At 39.9% G+C, this 26,068-nt stretch overlaps 1 protein-coding gene across 5 annotated transcripts in view; it reads right to left on the reverse strand.

Annotated features, from left to right (window-relative positions):
- The window catches only part of tom1l2 (target of myb1 like 2 membrane trafficking protein), a 161,787-nt gene that overhangs the window by 21,245 nt on the left and 114,474 nt on the right, over positions 1-26,068 (reverse strand). For 2 of the 5 annotated variants that reach the window (XM_059979845.1, XM_059979847.1), the window contains one exon: positions 16,283-16,348. The exons of the other annotated variants lie outside the window; for them this stretch is intronic. In XM_059979845.1, coding sequence (XP_059835828.1) covers positions 16,283-16,348 — 66 coding nt within the window. The remainder of the gene's footprint in view (positions 1-16,282; positions 16,349-26,068) is intronic. 5 annotated transcript variants of the gene reach the window in all.

Genomic DNA, 26,068 nt, shown 5'->3' on the forward strand with positions numbered 1-26,068 from the left:
ACAGCAGGTATAGGCAAATAGACAGGTACAAATGAGGTTCTTGAGGAGTATAGGAAATGCAATAGAACATTTGAGAAAGAAATCAGGAGGGCTAAAAGAAAGCATGAAGTTGGTCTAGCAGACCAGGTGAAGGAGAATCCTAAGAGATTCCAGAAATATGTTAAGAACAAAATGATTGCATGGGACAAAATTGGTCCTATGGAAAATCAGAATGGTAATCCATGCGTGGAGCCAAAAGAGATGGGGGAGATGCTTTGTATCTGTATTTATTCAGGAGACAGACACAAAGTCTATGGAAGCAAGGTAAAGCAGCAGTGAGGTCATGGACCCTATACAGACTACAGGGGAGTTTGCCGTCTTGAGGCAAATTAGGGTGGAATAATCCCCTGGGCCTGACAAGGTGTTCCTTTTGTCCTAGGGGAGGCAAGTGCAGAAACTGTAGGGACCCCAACAGAGGTATTTAAATTATCCTTAGCGACAGGTGAAGTACTAGAGGATTGAAAGATAGCTACTGTTAAGGTTTAATTAAAACCTTAAACATAAACCAGGAAATTATAAGTCAGTGAGCAGGACATCAGTAGTGGGAAAGATATGGAAAGGCATTCTAAGAGGCCGGATGCATGAGAGTTTGGATAGACAGGGAATGATTAGGGATAATGGATTTGTGTGTGGCAGATCATGTTTAACCAATGCTATAGAGTTTTTTGAAGAAGTTACCAGAAAATTTGATGAAGGCAAGGCAGTGGATGTTGTCTATATAGACTTCAGCAAGGCACTTAACAAGATCCCTCAAGGGAAGTTGGTCTAGAAGGTTCAGTCATTCATCATTTAAGATGAGATAGTAAATTGGATTTGATATTGGCTTGGTGGGGGGGAGCCAGAGAGTGGTAGTAGATGCCTGTGACTAGTGACTCAGGGAATGGTGCTGGGCCTGTTGTTGTTTGTCATCTATATCAATGATCTGAATGACAATGTGGTTAAGTGGATCAGTAAATTTGTGGATGAAACCAAGATCGGTGGAGTAGTGGTCAGTGAGCAAGACTATCAAAGCTTGCAGCAGGATCTAGACCAGCTGGAAAAATAGGCTGAAAAATGGCAGGTGGAATTTAATGTAGACAAGAGTGAGGTGACAAAAACATGAGAAAATCTGCAGATGCTGGAAATCCAAAGCAACACACACATGCTGGAGGAACTCAGCAGGCCAGGCAGCATCTATAGAAAAGAGTAAACAGTCAATATATTGGGCCGAGACCCTTCTTCAGGACTGGAAAGTAAGAGGAAAAGTGTGAGGTGATGCACTTTGGGAGGACCAACCTGGGTATTAGGTCTTACACAGTGAGCAATAGGACACCAAGGAGTGTGGCAGAACAGAATACAGATAAATAATTCATTGAAAGTGGCATTACAGGTAGACAGGTCATAAAGGAAGCTTTTGGTACACTCGCCTTCATAGATCAAAGTATTGAGTATAGGAGTTAGGATGTTATGTTGAAATTTTATAAGACGTTGGTGAGACTCAGGAGTATTGTGTGCAGTTTTAGTCAACTACCTAGTGGAAAGATATAAATAAGTTTGAAAGAATATAGAGAAAATGTACAAGGATATTGCTGGGACTGGAGGACCTCAGTTATAAGGTAAAATTGAATAGATTAGAACTTCATTCCCTAGAATGTAAAGATAGAGGGGAGATTTGTTAGAGGTATACAAAATTATGAGGGGTATAGTTAGAATAAATGCCAGTAGGCTTTTTCCACTGAGGTTGGGTGAGACTACAAATAGAGGTCATGGGTTCAAGGTGAAAGATGAAAAGTTTAAGTGGAACATGAGGGGAAACTTATTCAGAGGGTCGTGAGAGTGTGAAATGTGGTACCAGCATAAATGGTGAATGCAATTTTGATTTCAATATTTAATAAACATTTGGTTATGTACATGGATGGGAGGGGTAAGGGAGGGCTATGGTCCAGGCGCAGGTTGACATGACGAGGCAGTTTAGATGGTTTGGTATGGCCTAGGTGGGCCAAAGGGCCTGTTTCTTCACTGTAGTTTTTCTTTTTTCTATGGGTTTTAGTTACATACCTTTTCCCCCATTACTATTTATTTTGAAACTGAACATTCTCAGAATATGACAACTTCCAAGTGAATCATATCCCTCCAGAAATTCACTGAGCATTTCTGATTGTATTAATACTATTATTTCCTTACTAACTCTTCAGTTTGTCGATCAAGCACCACAATCTCATGCTACACCTTGCTTGTATATCTGACGCCAGACAGGTATCCATAGGTGGGTCCTATCCCACTTCAGCTTTCACTCCCACCCAGCCCAACCCCATTCCAGTCCTAGGCTACAATTTTGTCAATTAAAAAGTGCAAGGCCTCAGGCATCACTGGGAGGTACAGTGGTGTGTCCACAGTCAGACATTTTTGTCATTGATAGTACTACCACCACCACTTGGGTGTCCATTTATTTCTAAACTACGTCAGACTTTTTTTTAGTATTAAAAGGGATATAGAGAGGTTTTAAACAGTTTCTCCAACTACTATTTTATCAAATTTTCAGGAGGCTTTAATTAATTAAAGCATTAAAGAGGTAGAGATTATTTCAAAGACTTTAATAAACTACTACTCACAGATGCTTTCTACTCAAACTTAAATTGAATAAGTATCAGAAAAAATTTATAAAAATTGCATTGGCAGTAGCCAAAAAAGTTATTGCAGTTACTTGGAAATCTGATCTATATTTAACTATGGATCGTTGGAATAATGAAATACATAGTTATATTCCACTTGAAAAAATTACGTATAATCTAAGAAATGAATATGATATATTTTTGAAAATTTGGTTCCCATACTTACAAAAAATAGGATTAAATACATAGGTCCTTTGAAGATAAAATTATAGTAATTGGGGAAAGTAAAAATAAATATCAAAATTATTTTGAACTCCATGGAGCATGTGAGGATCCTCCGATATCCAGGCAATCCTTCTCTTCTTTCCTTTTTATTTCTTTCTTTAGATAAGGGTTAAGGGGGGGAGGGTCAATATTATTTTTCTTACTATTTTATTACCACATTTATTCTTTGTAATTTCTAAAATTTAATAAATAATATTTTTTAAAAAAGAATTAAACCTCTGTTTAACAGTAATAAGAAAGAAAATTAGAAAGATTTCACTGACATTTGCCTTACTAAATCAGTAAGCTAGGCAAATATTACATAGTGAATAAATCTATTTGCATGATTCCACTAAGTGATTATATCATTTAACATAATTGCCCTTGAGCATTTGCACAATAATTCAATCATACATTACCACCGTCTGAATTATTACGGCTCTTCTTGCAGTTTTTCATTGATGAGATTTCAAAAAAATAAGGATTAAATGACCATCACAAAGACAGTCACTTCTTTGTGGCCTGACAGTAATCCTTATTCATAATAATCTGTTTGTTTATTAATGTATTGAGTGATATACAGCACAGAATAGTCCCTTTCGACACTTCAAGCCACACCGATTTAACCCTATACTAATCCATGGGACAATTTACAATTACCAATTAACCTTCTAACTGCTACATCTTTGGATTGTGGGAGGAGACTGGAGGATCCGGAGAAAACCCACACATCCCAGGGGAAGTACAGACTCTTTAGAACTGAACTCCAAACTCCTATGCCCCGAGCTGTAATATGGTGGCACTCCACTACACAATAATGTGTTGCAGTTCCTTTTACACCACATGCTGCATCCGCAAAGCAAACAGCATTATGAAGGACCCCACGCACCCCTCATACAAACTCTTCTCCCTCCTGCCATATGCGAAAAGGCACCGTAGCATTCGGGCGCTCATGACCAGACTATGTAACAGTTTCTTCCCCCCAAGCTATCAGACTCCTCAATACCCAGAGCCTGGACTGACACCAACTTAGCGCCCTATTGTTTTGTTTATTATTTATTGTAATGTCTGCACTGTTTTGTGCACTTTATGCAGTCCTGGGTAGGTCTGCAGTCTAATGTAGATTTTTTTGTGTTGTTTTTTACGTAGTTCAGTCTAGTTTTTGTACTAATTCATGTAACACCATGGTCCTGAAAGACGTTGTCTCCTTTTTACTGTGTACTATACCAGCTGTTATGGTCGAAATGACAATAAAAAGTGACTTGACTTGACTTTTGTATGGCTGCACACTGAGGCAAGAAAGGCAAGACTTCCTGTAAAGATGGCGTTGGTGAGACATGATGACGTTTTACAAGCAGCTAACAAAACTACTAATAACATTTTTTCTGGACTACTCAGAATCCACAGCCTGTAACTTCTCTTTGGGAGTTATATTTTGAAGAGTCTGTACGGCCTGACATTTTTGTGGTATCCTGAAGGATTCAGTGAGCTGGACTCTCAAGAATGCAGGTAAGGCCACGGCAGCCATTACTAGAGCAGACTTGAGGCTAGATTGAAGCAGAGAGGTTCAGGCTCTAGAGAATAAAATGAACCAATGTTTGGATAATTTAAGCATTGAGCAAGATTAAAAATATCAAGGTGTTGAGGCTGAGGATGAAGGTCCTCAATTAAGTGACCCAGTGTTCAGCTACTCCATGAGGTTTACTCACCTCAGCACTGAACTGAATCTACAGCTGTGGCCTACAACCTTGGGCAGTTGCCTCTGTGCTGAACTGAATCCATGGCTGTGGCCTGCAGCATTGGGCTCCTGGACTGGGTTCGCTTACCTCAGTGCTGAACTGGTTCTGTGGCTGTGGCCTGTAGCACTGGGCTCCTGGACTGGCTTCATTTGCCTCAGTGCTGAACTGGCTCCAGGAGAGAAATGTGAGCACAAGCTACAATGAGGAGAAGCTCAGAGACAAGACAAGGGGATATGAACGACTATATTTCTCACTGATTAAAGCGTACAGGAAGATTGAAACATCAAGGCAAATGCAGAGGATCAAAGGAGAGTCAGTGGATGCTGTTTACTTGGATTTTCACAGAGCCTTTGACAAGGTGCCACACATGAGGCTACTTAACAAGATAAGGGTCCATGCTGTTACAGGAAAGATACCAGCATGCATAAAGGATTGGTTGCTGGCAAGAGGCAAAGGCAACCTATTCTGGTTGCCTGCTGGTGATTAGAGGTATTCCACAGAGGTCGATATTGGGACAACTTCTTTGATGTACTCACTGGAGTTTAGAAGAATGAGGGGAGGGTCTCACTGAAGCCTATTGAATATTGAAAGGCCTAGTTAGAATGGATGTGGAGAGGATGATTCCTATATTGGGTAAGTCTAGAACCAGAGGGTACAGCCTCAGAATTTGAGCTCTTTTCCCCCAGGGTAAGTCAGTCTAAAATTGAAAGATGAGGGGAAAAGATTTAAAGGGGATCTGAGGGGCAAGTTCATTTCCACACAGAAGGTGGTGGGTATATGGAACAAGCTGCCAGAGGAAGTGATAGGGTAGTACAATTACAACATTTAAATGCCATGTGGACAGGTATATTGACGGAAAAGGTTTAAACGGATAAGGGCCAAACATTGTCTAGATTAGCAGCTTGGTCAGCATAGACAAGCTGGATTGAAGACTGTGCATCTCTATGAGCCTAAACGCAATAGTTTTATCTATCAAGCTCAAAGGGTCAGTTTGCTTTTTACATTCAGAGAGGGCTGATATCTGGAATGCATTGCCAAAGGAGGCGGTGAAATCAGATTTAATTGCAGTTTAAGAGGTACTTAGGCACACTCGTATATAAGCAAGGCAAAGAAAGATATGGTCCTAATGCACATAAATAGGATTAATGTAGACTGGCAAATAGGACATGGCAAAAGTCCCATTTCTGCGCTGTACAATTAGACCATAACACAAAGGAACAGAACTAGGCTATTCAGCCCATCAAGTCTGCTCCACCATTCCATCATGGTTAATTTACTATCCCTCTCAACCCCATTCTTCTGCCTTCTCTCCATAATCTTTCACACCCAGACTAATCAAGAAACTATCAACTTCTACTTTAAATATATTCAAAGGGTCCTTCCCGGATGTCTGAGACAATGAATTCCACAGATTCACTACCCACTGGCTAAAGAAATTCTTCCTCATCTCTGTTCTAACTGGACGTCCTTCTTTTCTCAGGCTGTGTCCTCAGGTCCTAGGCTCCCCCACTATAGGAAAAAACCTCTCTACATCCACTCTATCTAGGCCTTTCAATATTCAATAAGTTTCAATGAGATCCCCCCTCATCGTTCTAAACTCCAGTGAGTACTGGTCCAAGGCCATCAAACATTCTTCATATGTTAACCGTTTCATTCCTAGAATCATTCTTATAGTCGTCCACTAGACCCTGTACAACCCGAGCACATATTTTCTTAGATAAGTGGCCTAAAACTGCTCACAATACTCAAGTTAATACTTAAATCAACACAATACTTGAGTCAAGTTAACCCAATACAATTGTGGTATCACCAATTCTTCAGCATTATATGCTATTTTTTATATTCTAGTCTTCTTGAGATAAATGCTAACATTGCATTTGTCTTCCTTACTGGTGACTCAATCTGCAAGCTGACCCTTAGAAAACCCTGCACAAGGTCTCCCAATTCCCTTTTGTACCTCTGATTTTTGAGTTTTCTCCACGCTTAGAAAATAGTCTACATCTTTATTCCTACCAAAGTGCACAACTATACACTTCCCTACATTATATTCTATCTACCACTTCTTTGCCTATTCTCCCCATCTGTCCTAAGTCCTTCTGCAGACTCTACTTCCTCAACACTACTTGCCTCTGCACCTATCTTGTATTGTCCGCAAACATGGCCACAAAGCCATCAATTCCATCATCCAAATCATTGACATATAACGTAAAAACAATCGGTCCTAACACAGACCCCAGTGCAACACCACTAGCCACTTGCAGCCAACCAGAAAAGGCTCCCTTTATTCCCATTTCTTGTAATACCTTGGGCTTTTATCTTGTCAAGCAGTCTCATGTGCAGCATCCTGTCAAAAGCCTATTGCTTGTTATTTCCTCAAAGAATTCTAACAGATTAGTCTGACTGTTCAGCCTCTAGCCTATTTTATCAAATGCCTCCAAGTACCTTGAAACCTCATCCTTAATAATGGACTCCCAACATCTTTCCAACCACTGAAGTCAGTCTAACTGGCCTTTAATTTCCTTTTTAATGCCTCCCTCCCTTCTTAAAGAGTAGGGTGATATATGCAATTTTCTAGTCCTCTGGAACCACTCCAGAATCTAGTGACTCTTTAAAATGCAGACCAGACCAGGTAAGGATAATAGAGTTCCTTCCTTGAAGGATACTAGGTTTAGTGACATTACTGAAACTTTGTGGTCATTATTATTAATGACTCATTTTTGTAAATGCCAGATTACTGACTGAATTTAACATGACAGCCCTCACAGTCTCTGGATTGTTTGTCCAGCCCTCTGGATTACACATATTCAGTAATTAAAGACTACACTACAATGGCATTCTTGGTACATTATATTTGACAGAATTGGTGGAGTTGCTTTCATATACAGGATTATTTCCTTCGTCACTTCTGGAAAAAGGGATTAATTGTTGCTGAACATCAGAAGCACAGAGGGGTCATCAAAACCTGTGTCATTTTGGTCTATGTGTTTTAGAGAACGAAGGCTGTTTCAGCTATTAGTGGCCCACTACATACTGAAGAGACTTTCTAAATTAATTCAATATTATAAACTCCAGCACAATATTATAAACTGCATCACCACAGTTATCCCACATATTCATACACATCACAAGGCTCTGTTCATACAATTATTCCAATTCTATTAAATTGAATTTTATTGATTTATTGAGATACCGTGTGGAACAGGCCCTTCTGGCTTTTCGAGCCTCACCGCCCAGCAATGTTCCAATTTAATCCTAGCTTAATCACGGGACAATTTACAATGCCCAATTAGCCTACCAACTGGTACGTCTTTGAGCTGTGGATGGAAACCTGAGCACCCGGAGGGAACTCATGCAGTCGTGGGGAGAATGTACAAACTCCTTACAGACAGCCGCAGGAATTGAATCCAGTGCCACTGGTACTGAAATCCAATCACAAACAACAGAAAATCTGCAGGTGCTGGAAACCCAAGCATCACACACAAAATGCTGGAGGAACTCAGCAGACCAGGCAGCATCTATGGAAAAGAATACTGTCCATATTTTGGGCACAGACCTGTCCATCAGGACTGGAGAGAAAAAAAGATGAGGAATGAGAGTAAGAAGCTGGGGGAAGGTGAGGAAGAAGCACAAAGTGATAGATGAAACATGGAAGGAGTGTGAGGGGTGAAGTAAAGAGCTGAGAAGTTGGTGAAAGAGATAGGGCTAGAAAAGGGGGAATCTGATAGATGACAGAAGGCCATGGAAGAAGGAAAGGAGATAAGGTGAGAGAGGGAAATGGGAATGGGGAATGATGAAGGGTGGGGGGATGGATAACTGGAAGTTCAAGAAATCGATGTTACCATAAGTTCGTCTCATCTGGGTCACTTCCAACTTGATGGTATGTCGATTTCTTGAACTTGATATTGACCCTTCCCCCTTCATCATTCCCATTCCCTTTCTTGTCATGCCTCCTCACTTTTCTTCCTTCCATGGTCTCCTGTCTTCTCCTATCAGAATCGCCCTTCTCTAGCCCTGTATCTCTTTCACTAATCAACTTCCCAGCTCTTTACTTCACTGATCCCCACCCCTCCTGGTTTCACCTATCACCTTGTGTTCCTTCCTTCCCTCCATCCCCCCACTTTTTTACTCTGACTCCTTATCTTTTTTCTCCTGTCCTGATGAAGGGTCTCAGCCTGATATGTTCCGACTGTACTCTTTTTCATAGATGCTGCTTGGCTTGGTGCATTCCTCCAGCATCTTCTGTGTGTTTGCTGATACTGTAAAGTATTGTGCTAACCATTAGACTACTGTGCTGTCCCTACTGATTAATACTTCCAGCAAAGTTCATGTTGGTTAGCCTTTACCTTTTTACTTTTTTGTACTTCCAATACAAAACCAATAGTGGGTGCACTTTACTCTATCAGGACAGATTTAGAATGTAGAAGCAACTTAAGTTGCATTATCTCTCAGGAATCAAATTTAGGTAAACATCATTTATTGCAAAGATAACACACAATCAAAATGCAAAGCTTGTGCCAAAGTACAAGAAAGAAAATAGTGTAGATTAATCTTTCAAGAAGGAAACAAAAAAAAGTTTAATTACATTGCTGAATTGTGATGAACACATTTTTGAACAAAGGACAGGAAAGGCGCAGGGCAAGGAAAGTTTAGAAATGGGAATGGGGAAAAGAAACCAGCAGGGTCATAGTCATACAATTTAGATTCCAAAGGGGGGGTAAAAGGTAAATAAAAGCCTGCATTGAGAAACACGATTTTTTTTCCAGCCAAATTGAGAAGATGCAATGTAAAATAAATTATAGTGCCTTGAAAAACATATTCAGCCCCCACAATAATTTTTATACTTTACAGTCTAAATTTCTAAATCATATATTGAAGTAGAATTTTTTGAACTTACAAAACATTGTGCATCATGTCAAATCAAAAGAAAAAATCCAAAGTCTGCCAACAATTTACCAAAAATTAAAAACCAAAATTGAGAAGCTGAAAAGGTATACATCCCCTTTGCATTACAACACTAACTCTCCTACGTTACCAAATCAGCAATTTGTTGATGTCGAAAATTGGAGGATCACCTATTTGCACTTAATTCACAGTATGGTAGATTTTCAACGGCTCAAACCAAAATGAAGACAAAAGAGCATTCAAAGCAAGTCAGGGAAATGATAATAGAGGATCACAAATCTGGGCAATGGTATAAGACCATCTCAAAGGCACTGAACATACCTCAGAGCTCAGTGCAGTCTATCATGAAAAAGTAGAAAAATATGAAACCATAGCTAGACTGCCTAGGTCAGGCCGCTCATCTGAAGCCGGAGAAGAATGGCACTTGTAAACGAGGTTACTGTGATGCTAAGAGTCACTGAGTGAGCTGCAACTGGAGATGAGGTTCATGAATCAGCAATCTAAGACCTTGCACAAAAATGGTATTTATGGAAGAGTGGCAAGAAAGAAGCCCTGACTAAAAAAAGCATATTCTTGCTTGTAAAGACTTTGCAAAGTGACACTTAGAAGATACTGTAAAGGTGTGGAAGAGATCTTGTGGTTGGATTAGACAAAAATAGAACTTTTTGGTCTCAACATGAAGTGGTATGTATGCGTAAATATAATACTGTGCATTAGCCAGCAACTCCATCCCTACTGTAAAGTTTGGTGGAAATAGCATCATGCTATGGGGATGCTTTTCAGCAGCTGGCAAGGGAAATCTGGACCGGATTGATGGGAAGAAGAATGTTGCTAAATCCTAGATTAAAACCTGCTAACCTCTACCAGAAAGCTTAAACTGGGGAGGAAATTTGTCTTTTAGTAGAACAACAACCCAAAGTACACTGCCAGAGAAACAATGCAGTAGCTTAAAATGAAGAAAATTGATCCTTGAATGGCCCAATCATTCCTTAGCCTGATTGAACACCTCTGGCAAGACCTCAAGATTGCTGTCCACTGCCTCTCCCCAAATAACCTGACACAGCTTGAGCAATGTTAAATGGAGGAGTGGGCAAACCTTGCTCCATCACTTTGTGCAAAGCGAAAAGAGACATATCCAAAAAGACTGTTGGTTATAATAGCTGCGAGAGGTGGTTCAACTTAGCACTGAGCAAAGGGAGATGAATACTTATGAACTGCTGACCTATCATTTTATTGAATTTTTAGTTTTCCATGCTTTACAACTGTCCCTGTTTTGGGGCTCTACTATGAAAAAGGAGCATGTCATTCACAAATAAAAATTCTCAATTAAATTGGTCAAAATTCCTATTTGTAATACTCATTTATGTGAACAAAGGGTTGGGGTTGAATACTTTTACAAGGCACTGTAATTTAACTATTTGCTCTAGGAATTAGAATTTATTAATTGTTAATCCTACTGTGATAAAAGGAATCTTACTGAAGTACATTCCAAAACTGCACTGTATGAGACCATAAAATAAAGGAGCAGAATTAGGCCATTCATCCCATCAAGTCTATTCTATCATTCCATTATTGTTGCTCCATTATCCCTCTCAACCCCATTCTCCTGCCTTCTCCTGTAACCTTTCACGCCCTGACTAATCAATAACCTATACACCTCTGCCCTAAATAAGGGGCCCAAAACTGCTCACAATACTCCAACTGAGGCCTCACCAGCACCTTATACACCCTCAGCATCACATCCTTGCTTTTTGTCCTCTTTAAATGAATGCTGTCATTGCATTTCCCTTCCTCACCATGACTCAACTTGCAGGTTAACCTTCAGGAAATCCTACACAATCACTCCCAAGTCCCTTTACACCTTGGATTTTTAAATTTTCTGTTTGTTTAGACATTAGTCTACACTTTTGTTCTTTCTACCAAAGTGCATGACCATACACTTCCCAACACCATATTCCACCTGCCACTTCTCTGCCCATTCTCCTAATCTGTCTAAGTCCTTCTGCAGCCTCCCTGCTCCCTCAACAATACATGCCCCTCCACTAATCTTTGCATCATCTGCAAACTTGGCCACAAAGCCATCAATTCTTTCATACAAATCATTGACATCTATCATGAAAAGAAGCAGTCCCAACACTGACCAGTCAACAAGAAAAGGCTCCCTTTATTCCCACTCTTTGCTGCATTGCAATCAGTTACTCCAATCCTCTATCCATGCTAGAATCTTTCCTGTAATACCATGGGCTCTTGTTAAGTAGCCTCATGTGCAGCACCTTGTCAAAGGCCTTATGAAAATCCAAATACATAACATCCACCTTTTCTCCTTTGTCTATCTTGCTTGTTATATCCTCAAAGAATTCCAACAGATTTGTCAGGTAAGATTTTCCCTTATGGAATCCAGAATAAAAATCAGGTTTATTATTCATGGCATGTGCCGTTAAATTTGTTAACTTTGCTGACTTCCGCCCATTTTATCATGTGCCTCCAAGTACCATGAGACCTCATCCTTAACAATCCACTCCAACAACTTCCCAACCACTGAAGTCAGGCTAACTGGCCTATAATTTCCTTTCTTCTGTTCCTCTCTCTTCAACATTTGAAATTTCATGTCCTCCGGAACTATGCCAAAATTTAATGATTCTTCAAAGATCATTACCAATGCCTCCACAATCTCCCCAGCCACCTCTTTCAGAACCCTGTTATGACTTTTGGATTTACTGAGTATCCCTTCAAGAATATGTATCTCAGGGTTGTAAATGGTGACATATATGTTCTTTGATAATAAGTTTACCTTGTACCTTGCTGGTTCTTAAAAGCTTCCCAATACTCTAGCTTTCCATTAACCTTTGCTATATTATATGCCCACTATTTGGCTTTTATGCTGCCTTTGATTTCCTTTGTCAGCCCTGGTTATGTCATGCTTTCTTCATCTTTGGGATGTACCGATTCTGCTCCTGGTTCATGTTTAGAGCCAGGAAATCATAGGCCAGCAAGCCTAACATCAGTAGTGCGAAAGTTATTGGAAGTTATTCTAAGGGACCAGATAAATGAATATTTGGAAAGACATGGACTGATTAAGGATAGTCAGAGTGTCCCTGTGCATGGTAAGTTGTGCCTAACCAACCTTACAGAGTTTTTCGAGAAAGTTACCAGGAAAGTTGATGAAGGCAAGGCAGTGGACATATCTACATGAACTATAGCAAGGCATTTGACAAGGTCTGCATGGGAGGCTGTTCAAGAAGGTTCAGTCACTTGGCATTCCAGATGAGGTAGTACATTGGATTAGACATTGTCTTTGTGGGAGAAGCCAGATAGTGGTAGCAGATGGTTGCCTTTCTGACTAGTGGAGGCCTGTGATTAGTGGATTTCCGCAGGGATTGGTGGTGGGTCTGCTGTTGTTTGTCATCTATATCAATGACCTGGATGATAATGTGGTTAACTGGATCAGCAAATTTGCAGATGAAACCAAGATTGGGAGGGTAGTGGGCACCAAGGAAGACTATTAAAGCGTGCACTGTGATCTGGACCATCTGTAAAAATGACAGAAGTAATTTAATGCAGACAAGTATGAGGTGCTTGCACTTCGATAGGACCAACCAGGGTAGGTTGTAAACAGTGAATGGTAGGGCACTGAGGCGTGCTATGATACAAAGGGATCTGGAAATACAGGTCCAGGGGCATCACAGATGGATAGGTTCGTAAAGAAAGCTTTTGGCACATTGGCCTTTCTAAATCAAAGTACTGAGTATAGAGGATGTGATGTCATGTTGAAGTTATATACAACATTGGTGAGGCCTATTTTGCTGTATTGTGTGCAGTTTTGGTCACCTACCTACAGGAAAGATGTAAATAAGATTGAAAGAGTACAGAGAAAATTTACAAGGATGTTGCTGGGATTAGAGGACCTGAGTTATAAGGAAATATTAAATAGGTTAGGACTTTGTTCCTTGGAATATAGAAGATTAAGGAGGGATTTGATATAGGTGTACAAAATTATGAGGGGTATAAATCAGGTAAATGCAAGCAGGCTTTTCCCACTGAGGTTGGGTGAAACTACAACTAGAGGTTATGGGTTAAGGGTGGAAAGTAAAAAGGTTAAGAGGAACATGAGTGGAAACTTCTACACTCAGAGGGTCATGGCAGTGTGGAGTGAGCTGCAAATGTAAGTGGTTTCAAGTGAGCTTGGTTTCAGTACAAATGCAAGAAGTTATTTGTGAACCCTTTGCAATTACCTGGTTTTCTGCATTAAATCTTCATTTAAGTCACAATAATAGACAAATATAAGCTGTTTAAACTATTTATATATTCACACACACAATTGTACTTTTCATGTCTTTAATGAACACATTGTTTAATCATTCACAGTCCAGGCTGTAAAAAGTATGTGAACTCTTTTATTTAATAAGTGGTAGAACCTCCTTTAGCAGCAAACCGCCACCAAACATTTCCTGTATCTGCTCAATAGCGAGGAGGAACTTTAGACCATTCCTCCATACAAAATTGTTTCAGTTTATCAATATTTCTGGGATACCTTGCATGAACAGCCCTCTTCAGGTCATAGCACAGCATCTCAACTGATTAAAGTCCAGACTCTAACTTGGCCATTCCAAAATATGTACTTTCTTGTTTTAAAACCATGCAGTTGTTCATTGTGTTTCAGATCATTGTCTTATTGCATCATCCAACTTCTATTAAACTTCAGTTAACAGACTGCTGCCTTGACATTCTCCTGTAAACTGTCTTGATACAATTTTGAATTCATTGTTCCCTCAATGACTGCAAGCTGTCCAGGCCCTGAGGCAGCAAAGCAGCCCCAAACCATGATGCTCCTTCCACCATGCTTCACAGTTGGGATAAGGGTTTGGGGTTAGTGTGCAGTCCCATTTTCCTCCAAACATAGTGGTGTGCATTTCTGCCAAAAGGTTTAACTTTTGTCTCATCTGTCCACAAAATATTGTCCCAGAAGCATTATGGAACATCCAGGTGGTCTTTTGCAAACTTGAGACATGCAGCAATGTTTTTTCAGAGAGCAGTGGTTTTTTTCTGTGGTGTCCTTCTATGAACACCATTCTTACTCAGTGTTTTTCTTTTAATGGACACATGAACAGAGACTTCAGCAAGTTCTACAGAATTCTGCAGGTCTTTTTGTATTACCCTTGGGTACTTTTTCACCTCCTCCAACACTGCACATTGTCTCTTGGTGTAATCTTTGCAGGATGGCCACTGCGAAGGAGAGTAGTAACAATACTAAATTTCCTCCTTTTGTAGACGATTTCTCTTACTCTGGACTGATGAGCACTTAGGACTTTAGAAATGCTCTTCTAGCCTTTTCCAGCTTCATGTATTTCTACAATTCTTTTGCTAAGTTCCTCCGAAAGTTGTTTTGTTTGAGGCATGGTGCACATAAACAAATTTTTCTTGAGAAGAGCAGGCTCTGTCAGTAACCTGACGTTATGTGTCTTTTTTATAGGGCAGGGTGTCTCTGCAACCCACACCTCCAATCTCATCTCAATGACTGCAACACCTGACTCCAAACAGCTTTTGTAGAAGGCATTAGATTGTGATTGTTTAAATGATGTACTCAGTATTGACAAGAAGAAGTACAATTGTTTGTGTGTTATTAGTTCAGGCGGATTGTGTTTGTCTATTATTGTGACTTGGATGAAGATCAGGCCACGTTTTATGAGTAGTTAATATAGAAAACCAGGTACAGGTGTCCCCTGCTTTACGAAAGTTCGCTTTAAGGCACTTCGCTTTTACGAAAGACTTACATTAATACCTGTTTTACAAAAGAAATCTGAAGAGGATTTTCGCTTTTACGAAAAAGGCGAAAAGCAAAAATAGCGTTCAGCGTTTATCAGCGAGCTGTTAGAGAGGCAGCATGCACCCCGAGCAGCGTTGCTGCTACAGTCCGAGAAAAGACAGCAGGGCCCACTTTAAACTTGTGTTGACCCCGAGAGAGTCTACCATGACTGTGAAGCCTTGTGTGGGCAGGTGTCTGCGCATGCGTGTATGTACCGATTTTTTTCCTACAAATCGGTTTTTGGCTAAATCTTTCTGATTCTGGTAAGTGAAACTACACTGTACATATATTATTTCTACTTTATATAGGCTGTGTATTTATCATATCATTCCTACTTTTACTATATGTTAGTGTAATTTTAGGTTTTATGTGCTATTTGGTATGATTTGGTATGTTATTTTTTGGGTCTGGGAACGCTCAAAAATATTTCCCATATAAATTAATGGCAATTACTTCTTCGCTTTACAACATTTTGGCTTATAAACGGTTTCATAGGAACGCTCTACTTTCGGATAGCGGGGGAAACCTGTAATTGCAAAGGGTTCACAAACTTTTACTTGCAACTGTACATGGATGGTAGGTGTATAGAGGGCTATGGTCCCAGTGCAGGTCCCGGTAGGTAGTTTAAATGGTTTTGGCATGGATTAGATGGGCCAAAGGGACTGTTTCTCTGCTGCTCTTTTCTATGACTCTATTACAATGACCCAAATTTCTGTACTGTATCTTCTCATACCAGTACAATCTTCAATACCATCTGACTAAAAGTAGTTTTAAACTGATGGAAAACAGATTTAGATCTATATACAGTATGCTACACTGTAAAGATGGATAAACTGGTACTATTAGCTTGGTCTTTTACTGTGCAGATTCAGATTAAGAAGATTGTGGTTAATGAAGAGAAATTATTTAGCAGGGTACAGCAAATCAATGCGGTGAAAGCTCACCAGTCCTTGTGTCATGAGCCACTTGTCTATAGGCTCGATGCCTGGATTGTCAACTCTAATGTTCAGCTGCATCAGTTACAGAACATTCCCATAGGCCCCACGGTAACAAAAATTAGAACACAGCCAAGAAAGGAAAAGACAAATTAAAAAGAAATCCACGTGAGATTACTATATCTTTAAAACAATTTGTTGCATTGCTGCTAAACTTCTTTTGAATGAATAGCATTGCCCAAAGCTTAAAAAGTTAACTCCAAAATAATACAAATAATGGTCATGCATGGATTCAAAACAAAAGATAGTTGATTATAGTTTAATGTAATAACATTTTCTGTCAATTTCTAATGTTCAGTGTCCTTAAATTGGTTTACCAATTGGGATAATAAACAGGTTACATAGAACATTGAATGAATTTACAAACATATGCATGGAAACTTCTAAAATCCATTAAAATTGATGCACATTTTGACACTAAAATGAAATTATTTCAAAATGCATTTAAGTGGAATATTTTTACACTTTTATTAGCAGCAGAAAAAATGAAATTATTAACTTAGTATGTACTCAATATGTATTTGAACAGACTTAAATGGCATTTTTCTTTCTAAAAGGCATTCCATTATTCTCTTCTGATATAATGCACTCTGTCAAAGGCTTCCTTCTGAAAGTAGAAATGCTGGTACTCAGTCTCTAAGAGAAAATAACTGCAAAACTCAGTGGCACACTGATAAAGCTGGTACTAAAAGTGCACCACAGATCCCAGTTCATCCGTAATGTTATCAGGTCATATTTCAATACATCAACATTTCTGCATCCCTGTTCAGTCTGTTAACTTATTTGAAGATGTTTACACACTGAACAAAATTCAATTCATTTCTCAAATTACTAATATTCACATCCCCTGTTACTTAGTAGGTAAGTACATCTATGCTAATCAAGCAAATTTTCTACAAGTCTGTAATTCAACGGGCAAAGCAATTTTAACACTATAATGATGTCAAGTGTCCAGTGTGGTCCTGGGTTTTATGGGCTGAAAAAGGTGAAGGAAGTTAGGTGTTGTTCTGTTCAACTGTAAACACAAATGCAAATACAATCCTGGGCTTTTCTGGGCTGACCTCCCCTCCACAAATCATTAGCCTGTCTGTGCTCAGTCTACATAATGAGAAAATTGCTACTTGAGTAAGAGAAGGCACACTACCCAAGCCAGCAACATTTGAAGTATTTAGGATCAATTGTGTGTGGGCAAAGGAAGGAAAAAAAAGGTCAATATGTCCCTGCAAACTAGAAAAAAAAACTAATGATAGATTGTTGAATAACAATATTCACTTCAAAACATAGTAACGCATGTTTTAGAGCTTCAGTAGAATTCACTGAAAAAATAACTAATGGACATTGCAAACACACTGAACAACCTCACAGTTGTTCCTGACAAAGGGTCTCAGCCGAAACATCATCAGTGCATTTTCCTATAGATGCTGCCTGGCCTGCTGCGTTCCACCAGCATTTTGTGTGTGAACCTCATAGTTCAGGTAGTTATGTTAATACTGCAAACCAGATTTTGATGCTTTCTTCTAATATGCTCCATTGCCTCTCTAATCAAATTCCAAACATTACTCATAAAAGAAAAAAAAATTGTGTATCAGTATCATTGAATAGAAAGTGAATCAGACTTCTCCCATTAGCTCAAAATTGTAATTATAGCATTATCATTAAGATCACTTTGAAATATCTGTCAGCCAATTCAAAATGAGGTTAAAATAGCCTCAAATTCCAAACTGCATTAAACTGTCCAACAAACTTGGGTGCATTCTCCCTGGAAGGGTCTACTACCATAATGTATTTCTAAAGACACTAGGATCGCCTCAGTATCTTTGGCCTCTACCTGTCAAAAGTATTCTCTTTGCCTAATCCATCCTCCCACTCACTATCTGCAACTTCTGATGATGGATCTTCAACTTGAATTGTCAATTGTTTTCTTTTGCACAGATACTGCCACAGCTACTGTATGGTTCCAGCATTTTCTGCTTTAACTTACAAAGAAGTCAATAATAAATATTGTACAATCAGAAAGAGCTGAAAATGTCTAGAAAGTGTTGGATTTGACATTAATTTTAATTGTAATTTTCTTTGTAGATTAATAATTATCTGCTTGTATTTTAATTAGCATTTATATGTATAACAATTTAATTTGCCTTTAGTGGCTATACAAAGTATAATTCTGAAAGCTTCTCTGTACTTTCTTCTCATTGGCAATTTTACGGCAGTATTAAATAAGTATTTTCTAAATGGTTGTTTTTTATCTACAGAATTGAATGGAATTTCTCTTATATCTAGATATAAAATCAGCTGGTTTATGCTAGGTGCTATTTTTAGCTCTCTTCTTCAAATTGCTGTCACTGCTCTTTTCCATTCCCTTTGTTCTATCAATTCTTAATAAAACGATTGTGAAGCAACAGGTTTTATGCCTCCTTCCAAACTTCTAAAAGAACTCTGGACTTAAACACCAGAAAGCCAACAATTGGTGTAGTCAGCAAAGACGATGCTAAGTTCTAAATTTGTTACACTCCAAGTCAAAAAGTGGAGTTTGTAGCATACAATAAAAAGAGTAAGAACTTTTTCCTATGTTCCTCCATTGTCTGAGAGAAAAACTTGTTCTGATTTTAAACATCAGATAAAAGTCAGGATTGAGGACTGCAGCATAGCTAATTTAAAAAAATAGATCTGTAAAAGAGTAATACAAACTGCTAGATCATCAAAATTTAAATTCGCACAAGCAGTGGAGGATGGATAAAAATAACTAAATGCATGCAACTCAGTGGAGTGTTTGAAGAAACTTAAATACATGAAAACTAACACAACATAGAATTAAATTTAAAAAAGAATTAAATTTGAGTTGCAAAACAACCTGTTAAAATTTCAGCTGCAAACTATTAAAATTTCGAGATCACAGTAGTAAAAAGTACGTAATGACTGAGGTCATGAAACCTACTAAACACTCTTACCTAATTGAAACATTTAAGTTTGATAAGATTATTGAAAAAGTCTGGACTAAGTATACCATCAATATTCAATGTAATGAAACGTGGCTCCAAGATGATATTGTGAAGGTATGGGATAGGAATCAGAAAATGGATGCTACTGATTCAAAGGTAAGACTGTATGGTCAGTTTAATCGAATGTGAGAACGATTGAAAGAGTTAACTGGATGAGTAAAGTCTTTTAATAACCAAAGGAAATGCAAAATTTGGGATAAACTACAAAAACAAGCATAATAGAGACAGCAAAAAGTCTAAAGAGAAAATCTTTGCATTAATGGAAGTGTGAAAGAACAACACAGTAATTCAATCAATATGCATTGTAAGGAGTTTGAAGGTAAACTGAGGCAATGTTAGAAAGTGCAGCTGTGACTTCAAATGGGCAGTCCTGCTAGTGATGCTTCCAGTAATGCTGCTAGGATGCTACTGCTCAGGAGACAGATAAGCCAGTAACAGTCAAGAGTCAGATATTAGAGACTACCCCAGTGGCTGTCCCACTTAACAATAAGTACTCCTGTGAGTACTGCTGGGGGGAGGGATCTTCCTGGGGAAACAACAGTGACCGTGCCTCTGGCACAGAGTCTGGCCCTGTGGCTCATAGGGGTAGGGAAAGAAAGAGGAAGGCAGGAGTGATAAGGGACTCCACAGATAGGGGGTCAGACAGGCAATTCTGTAGATGCAGGAAAGAAACACGGATGGTAGTTTGCCTCTCAGGTCCTAGGGTCCAAGATGTTTTTGATCATGTCCACGATATCCTGAAGTGGGAAGGTGAACAGCCAGAGGTCATGGTACATATTGGTACCAACAACATAGGTAGGAAAAGGGAGGAGGTCCTGAAAACAGACTACAGGGAGTTACAAAGTTCAGAAGCAGGACCTCAAAGGTAGTAATCTTGGGGATTATTGTGACAGTGAATATAGGAATAGAGTGAGGTGGAGGATAAATGTGTGGCTGAGAAATTGGAGCAGGGGCAGGGATTCAGATTTCTGGATCATTGGGGCCTCTTTTAGGGCAGGAGTGACCTGTAGAAAAAGGATGGGTTGCATTTGAATCTGAGGGGGACCAATATCCTAAAAGGGAGGTTTGCAAAGGCTATTAGTGAGAGTTTAGACTAGAATTGCTGGAGTGGGTGGGAACCCAACTGGAGGAAAGGGTGGTTGGCTCACAAATTGAGAAAGCTTGTAGACAATGTGAGAGAGAGGATAGGCAGGTGATAGAGAAGGGATATGCTTAGACTGATGGTTTCAGATGTGTCTATTTTAATGCAAGGAATATCATGAACAAAGCAAATGAACTTAGAGCGTGAACCAGTACTTGGAACTATGATTCAGTATTCACTATGGAAAAGGGCCTTAGTAATTTAGTGATGACTTGAAGCAGACTGAAAAGCTTGAGCATGTAGATATTAAGAAAGAGGATGTGCTGGAGATTTTGGAAAGCATCAAGTTGGATAATTGGCCGGGACCAGACGTAATGTACCCCAGGCAAGGGAGGAGATTGCTGAGCCTCTGGCAATGATCTTTGCATCATCACTGGGGACGGGAGAGGTTCCGGATGTTGTTCCTTTATTCAAGAAAGGGAGTAGAGATCGCCCAGAAAATTATAGACCAGTAAGTCTTACTTCAGTGGTTGATAAGTTGATGGAGAAGATTCTGAGAGGTAGGATTTATGAACATTTGGAGAGGCATAATATGATTAGGAATAGTCAGCTTGGCTTTGTCAAAGGTAGGTTGTACCTTATGAGCCTGATTGATTTTTTTGAGGATGTGACTAAACACACTGATGAAGGTAGAGAGTAGATGTAGTGTATTTGTTTCTTAGCAAGGCATTTGATAAGGTACCCCATGAAAGGCTTATTGAGAAAGTAAGGAGGCATGGGATCCAAGGAGACATTGCTTTGTGGATCCAGAATTGACTTGCCCACAGATGGCAAAGAGTGGTTGTAGATAGGTTATATTCTGCATGGAGGCCAGTCACCAGTGGAGTGCCTTTAGGCATCTGTCAGAGACCTCTTCTCATTGTGATTTTTATAAATGACCTGGATGAGGAAGCGGTGGGATGGGTTAGTAAATTTGCTGATGACACAAAGGTTGGGGGTGTTGTGGATAGTGTGGAGGGCTGTCAAGAGGTTACAGTGGGACATTGATAGGATGCAAAACTGGGCTAAGAGACAAGACAGATGGAGTTCAACCCAGATAAATGTAAAGTGGTTCATTTTGGTAGGTCAAATATGATGGGAGAATATAGTATTAATAGTAAGACTCTTGGCTACATGGAGGATCAGAGGGATCTTGGGGGTGTCCGTAGGATACTTAAAGCTGCTACGCAGGTTGACTGTATGGTTAAGAAGGCATACAGTGCATTGGCCTTCATCAACCTTGGGACTGAGTTTAAGCTCTGTGGTGATATAGTTCTGATTAACCTTTTTATATATTGTAAGATTGGCTTGGAGTTGGGTAGTGGGAGGGTGGGGTGGTAACTAACTTTATACGATTCTACTATGGATGCTTTGCTTAATTGTTATGAATTGTACTTTGATATATTTATTTCACACTGTATAAACCTTTTTTAAAACTCATGAAAAATTAATTAAAAAAAGGAGCAACACACCCATCTAGACGGAGTGAGCTCATGGCACTAGCAAAAAGGACAAGTGAGTCAAGGGGAATGTGCAATGACTGCAAGAAGCTAGCTAAAAAGAAAACAAGGAAAAAATGGGGCTAAAGTAACTCAACAAAGATGGTGATGATTGGATTGAATTACAGTATTCGATAGTAGCATTGAAAACTGGGTAATTTAAGCCTCGTCCACACTAGACTGGATAAATCCGTAACTGAAGCTTTTTCTCTTTGTTTTGACCCTCCGTCCACACTGAAATGGCATTTTCCTCCCCTGAAAACTGAGTTTTTCTAAAACGCTTTCCAGAGTGTGTAAATCTGAAGATGCCGGCTGGGCAATGTAGTATACGGGGTAACCAGAGCTTTTTAAAAACGCTGTCATGACATGCTGGAACAGATGGTAGTGCAGTGTGGCAGCTGCAATTACCAACCACACCATTAACTGGGCATATTAAAGTGTCCTGTAGCCGACCATCCTCCTGATAATCTGGTAAATGACAGAGCTGTTGCATTACACCAACCTAAGTAGATGGGGCTGGATAATTGGATTGTGCCATTCTGCTACAGCCAGAGGGATGTTCTCTGAAGTTGCTTCATTTATGTCATTTTTTTTAAGGAGAGGAATGTTTTTCCTCCTCTGCAATTTACTATGGACTGGCCAGTATTGAATATAAACTCGCAGTCAGGAGATGAGTGGGGACTCTTGGTCTGAGGAGTATTTACTTTGTTGTTATAACCAAGTTTTGTTCTGTTTAGCTGATTCAAGTTTGGACTCTAGAACAGTTCTGTTGAATTTGTAAACATTTTGGGTAATAAAACTCCTATTATTTTTCACCTTTACCTGCTCTCCCAGTTTTATGCTTACCCTGGTCCTTCACGCATTGTTTTCTTGAACTAAGAGGAGGAAAACAGAAATAGTATACCGTTTCTTCTTCACTTGCTTTCTGTAGCTGTGTCTTGCGCACATGTCCAGTAGGAGGAGATTCACCCAAATACCCATTTTAATGTGGACAGAGGTATTTTCAGAAACGCCTGGTGTGGACACCTATCATTTTCTCCTAACACCGGCATTTTCAAAATTCACCGGCTCAGTGTGGATGTAGCCTTACATTGAAAGAGTGGAGTTACATTGTGATGCTAACGGTGTTAATGACGAAAATAAAGCCAGTGTCTTGCTCAGGGCTATGGGAACAAAAATATACGGGCTGCTACGGAGCATTTTAACCCCTAAAAAGCCAGCCAACAAAATGTTCAAGCAAATAGCAGACACTCTCCAACAGCACTTAAACCCCAAACAACTGGTCATTGCTGAAAGATTTAAATCTCACAAACAGAATCAGTGCAAAAATGAAAGTATTTTTGAATATTGTGCTGAATTGCGCAAATTATCAAAACATTGTCAATTTGGAGCTTGCCTATCAGATGCATTGATGGATAGGTTAGTGTGTGGCATGCACTGTGAAACCACACAGAAGGAGCTCCTGTGTGAAAAAGACCTTACATTAGAGAAGGCACTGAACATTGCAATATCATTGGAAACAGCAGCATGGGGTGCTTCAGAGATACAACAAAAATCTCTGGAATATGCTACAAATAAAATGTCACTGAACAGAAATGAAGGAACGAAATGTTACCATTGTGGGAACATGTCACATGACCCTGATGACTGTTGGTTTAAAGACAAAGAATGCAGAAACTGTGGAAAACAAGACCACATTGGCAGAGTATGAAAAAGATAGTAAACAGCAGAAAAAGGACAAAATACAGAGAAACAAGAAACCCCAGAAAGGAACCTACAACAATGTATACAGAATGAAAGAAAGCAGTTCTGAAGAAAACGACTCAGACAAAAGTGAATTATCCTGTCTGCAACTTCACAGTGTGAAAGAGACAGATGATCGAAGAGTAATATGGATCACTCCACAAGTGGCAGGCGTGAGACTGAAAATGGAGTTGGACACAGGCTCAACTTTAACAGTGATCTCTATACATGACTACAAACGTTTCAATTTTAGTTCTGAAACAAACTAAACTACTGTTAAAGACTTACACATGGCAGAGTGCATCCCAAAGGTAAAATTAAAGTGACAGTGACCTACAGAGACAAAACACAGCAGCTGAACCTCTACATACTGAAAAATGGAGGACCACTGTTGCTGGGACGTGAATGGCTCAGGAAAATCCAGTTGGATTGGCACACCATCAAGGCACTAGATGTGTCAGCAAAGGAGGGCAGCAAGGCTACATCTGAGAGACTGTCACAAATACTTGCTGACTCTGAGGAAGTGTTCATAAAAGGAATAGGAACACTTCAGAGCATGAAGGCAAAGACTGAGATTGAGGAAAACGCATGTCCAATATTTCACAAAGCCAGACCAGTGCCATATGCAATCCATCCTACAGTAGAAGCTGAGCTGAAAAATCTGGAGCAGCCTGGGGTCCTGTCAAAGGTGGATTGGAGTGAATGGGCCACACCTATTGTTCCAGTGATGAAGAAAACCTCCAGCACAAAACCAGGAAAACCAAGCAAGGTGTGCATATGTGGAGACTTCAAAGTGACTGTCAACCCAGTTTTCCGCACAGTACAGTACCCTCTACCTCGTATTGAGGACATCTTTGCTTCCCTGTTAGCAGGGGAACATTTCACAAAAATCAATTTGGCCCAGGCTTATCTCCAAATGGAAATCAATGATGCATCCAAGAAATACCTGACAATAAATACACACAAAGGACTTTACCAGTACAACAGGTTGGTGTTTGGGATAGCATCAGCTCCCGCAATCTGGCAAAGGGCAAAGGACCAGGTCCTGCAGGGGATTCCAGGGACTCAGTGTTACCTGGATGACATCATTGTCACCAGCAAAGATGACGACAAACATTTTTCTAACCTTGACCAAGTGCTCACCAGGTTACGAGAACATGGGCTCATAGCTAATGGACAGAAATGTCAGCTTTTTGAAAAGGAAATCTCATACTGTGGGCATGTGATCAACAAGGATGGCTTACACATGTCTCAAGACAAGACAGAAGCAGTGCTTAAGGCACCACCACCTGAAAATGTGTTTCAGCTGAGAGCATATCTTGGACTAGTGAACTATTACCACAAGTTATTGCCTAACCTATCCACAGTCCTATACCCATTAAATGCACTATTACAGACAGGGACACAATGAAAGTGGACTGAGAGCTGTGAGAAAGCGTTTCAAGAAACTAAAAGACTCATAACTTCAGAAGGGGTGCTCGCGCACTTTGACCCCTCCTTACCAATCCGACTGGCTTGTGATGCCTCACCCCATGGGATAGGAGCTGTGCTATCACACAAGTTTCCTGATGGCTCAGAAAGACCAATGGCCTTTGCCTCAAGTAACTGACAGAGAGGCCCTAAGCCTCGTGTAAGGAGTCAGGAAATTCAGTCACTACCTGTATGGTCAAAATTTTACCCTGTTGACTGACAATCAGCCTCTCGTGTCAATCTTCAACCCAAGGAAAGGTGTTCCAGTGATGACAGCACAAAGGCTGCAGCGATGGTCTTTTTTCTTAGGTCACAGGTATGACATTAAACACAAGGGGACCAAGCAACATGACAATGCAGATGGTTTGTCACGTTTTCCACTGCCAACTTCAGGGATAACTACACAAATGGATTTAGAAGAGGTCTTTCACATAGTAGTTAAACAATTACCAGTAACAAACAGCCTAACTGAAAGAGAAACACACAATGATCCTATGTTCTCAAAAGTGTATGACATCATGGTACAGGGTTGGCCAGCATGTGGTAACACACAGTTTCCAGCCTTCTCAGAGAGGAAGGAGCAGTTATCAGTGTGTCGGGGAACACTAATGTGCGGTTCACAAGTTGTGATTCCTCCCAAGCTATGCATCAGAGTGCTGGAGGAACTGCATAAGGGGCATCTCGGTACCGTGAAGATGAAAAGTCTTGTCTGTGCCTACGTGTGGTGGCCAGGAATCAATAAACAGATTGAGGACTTGACCAAGAACTGCTCTGGATGTCAAAAGATCCAGAACACACCACCACAAGCCCCTCTCCATCCAAGGGAGTGGCCCTCATCACCATGGCAACGAGTGCACATCAACTGTGCTGGATCATTCAAGGACTCTAATCTTTTTAATTGTCA

Source organism: Hypanus sabinus, chromosome 9, assembly GCF_030144855.1.
Source record: "Hypanus sabinus isolate sHypSab1 chromosome 9, sHypSab1.hap1, whole genome shotgun sequence".
NCBI lineage: Eukaryota > Metazoa > Chordata > Chondrichthyes > Myliobatiformes > Dasyatidae > Hypanus > Hypanus sabinus.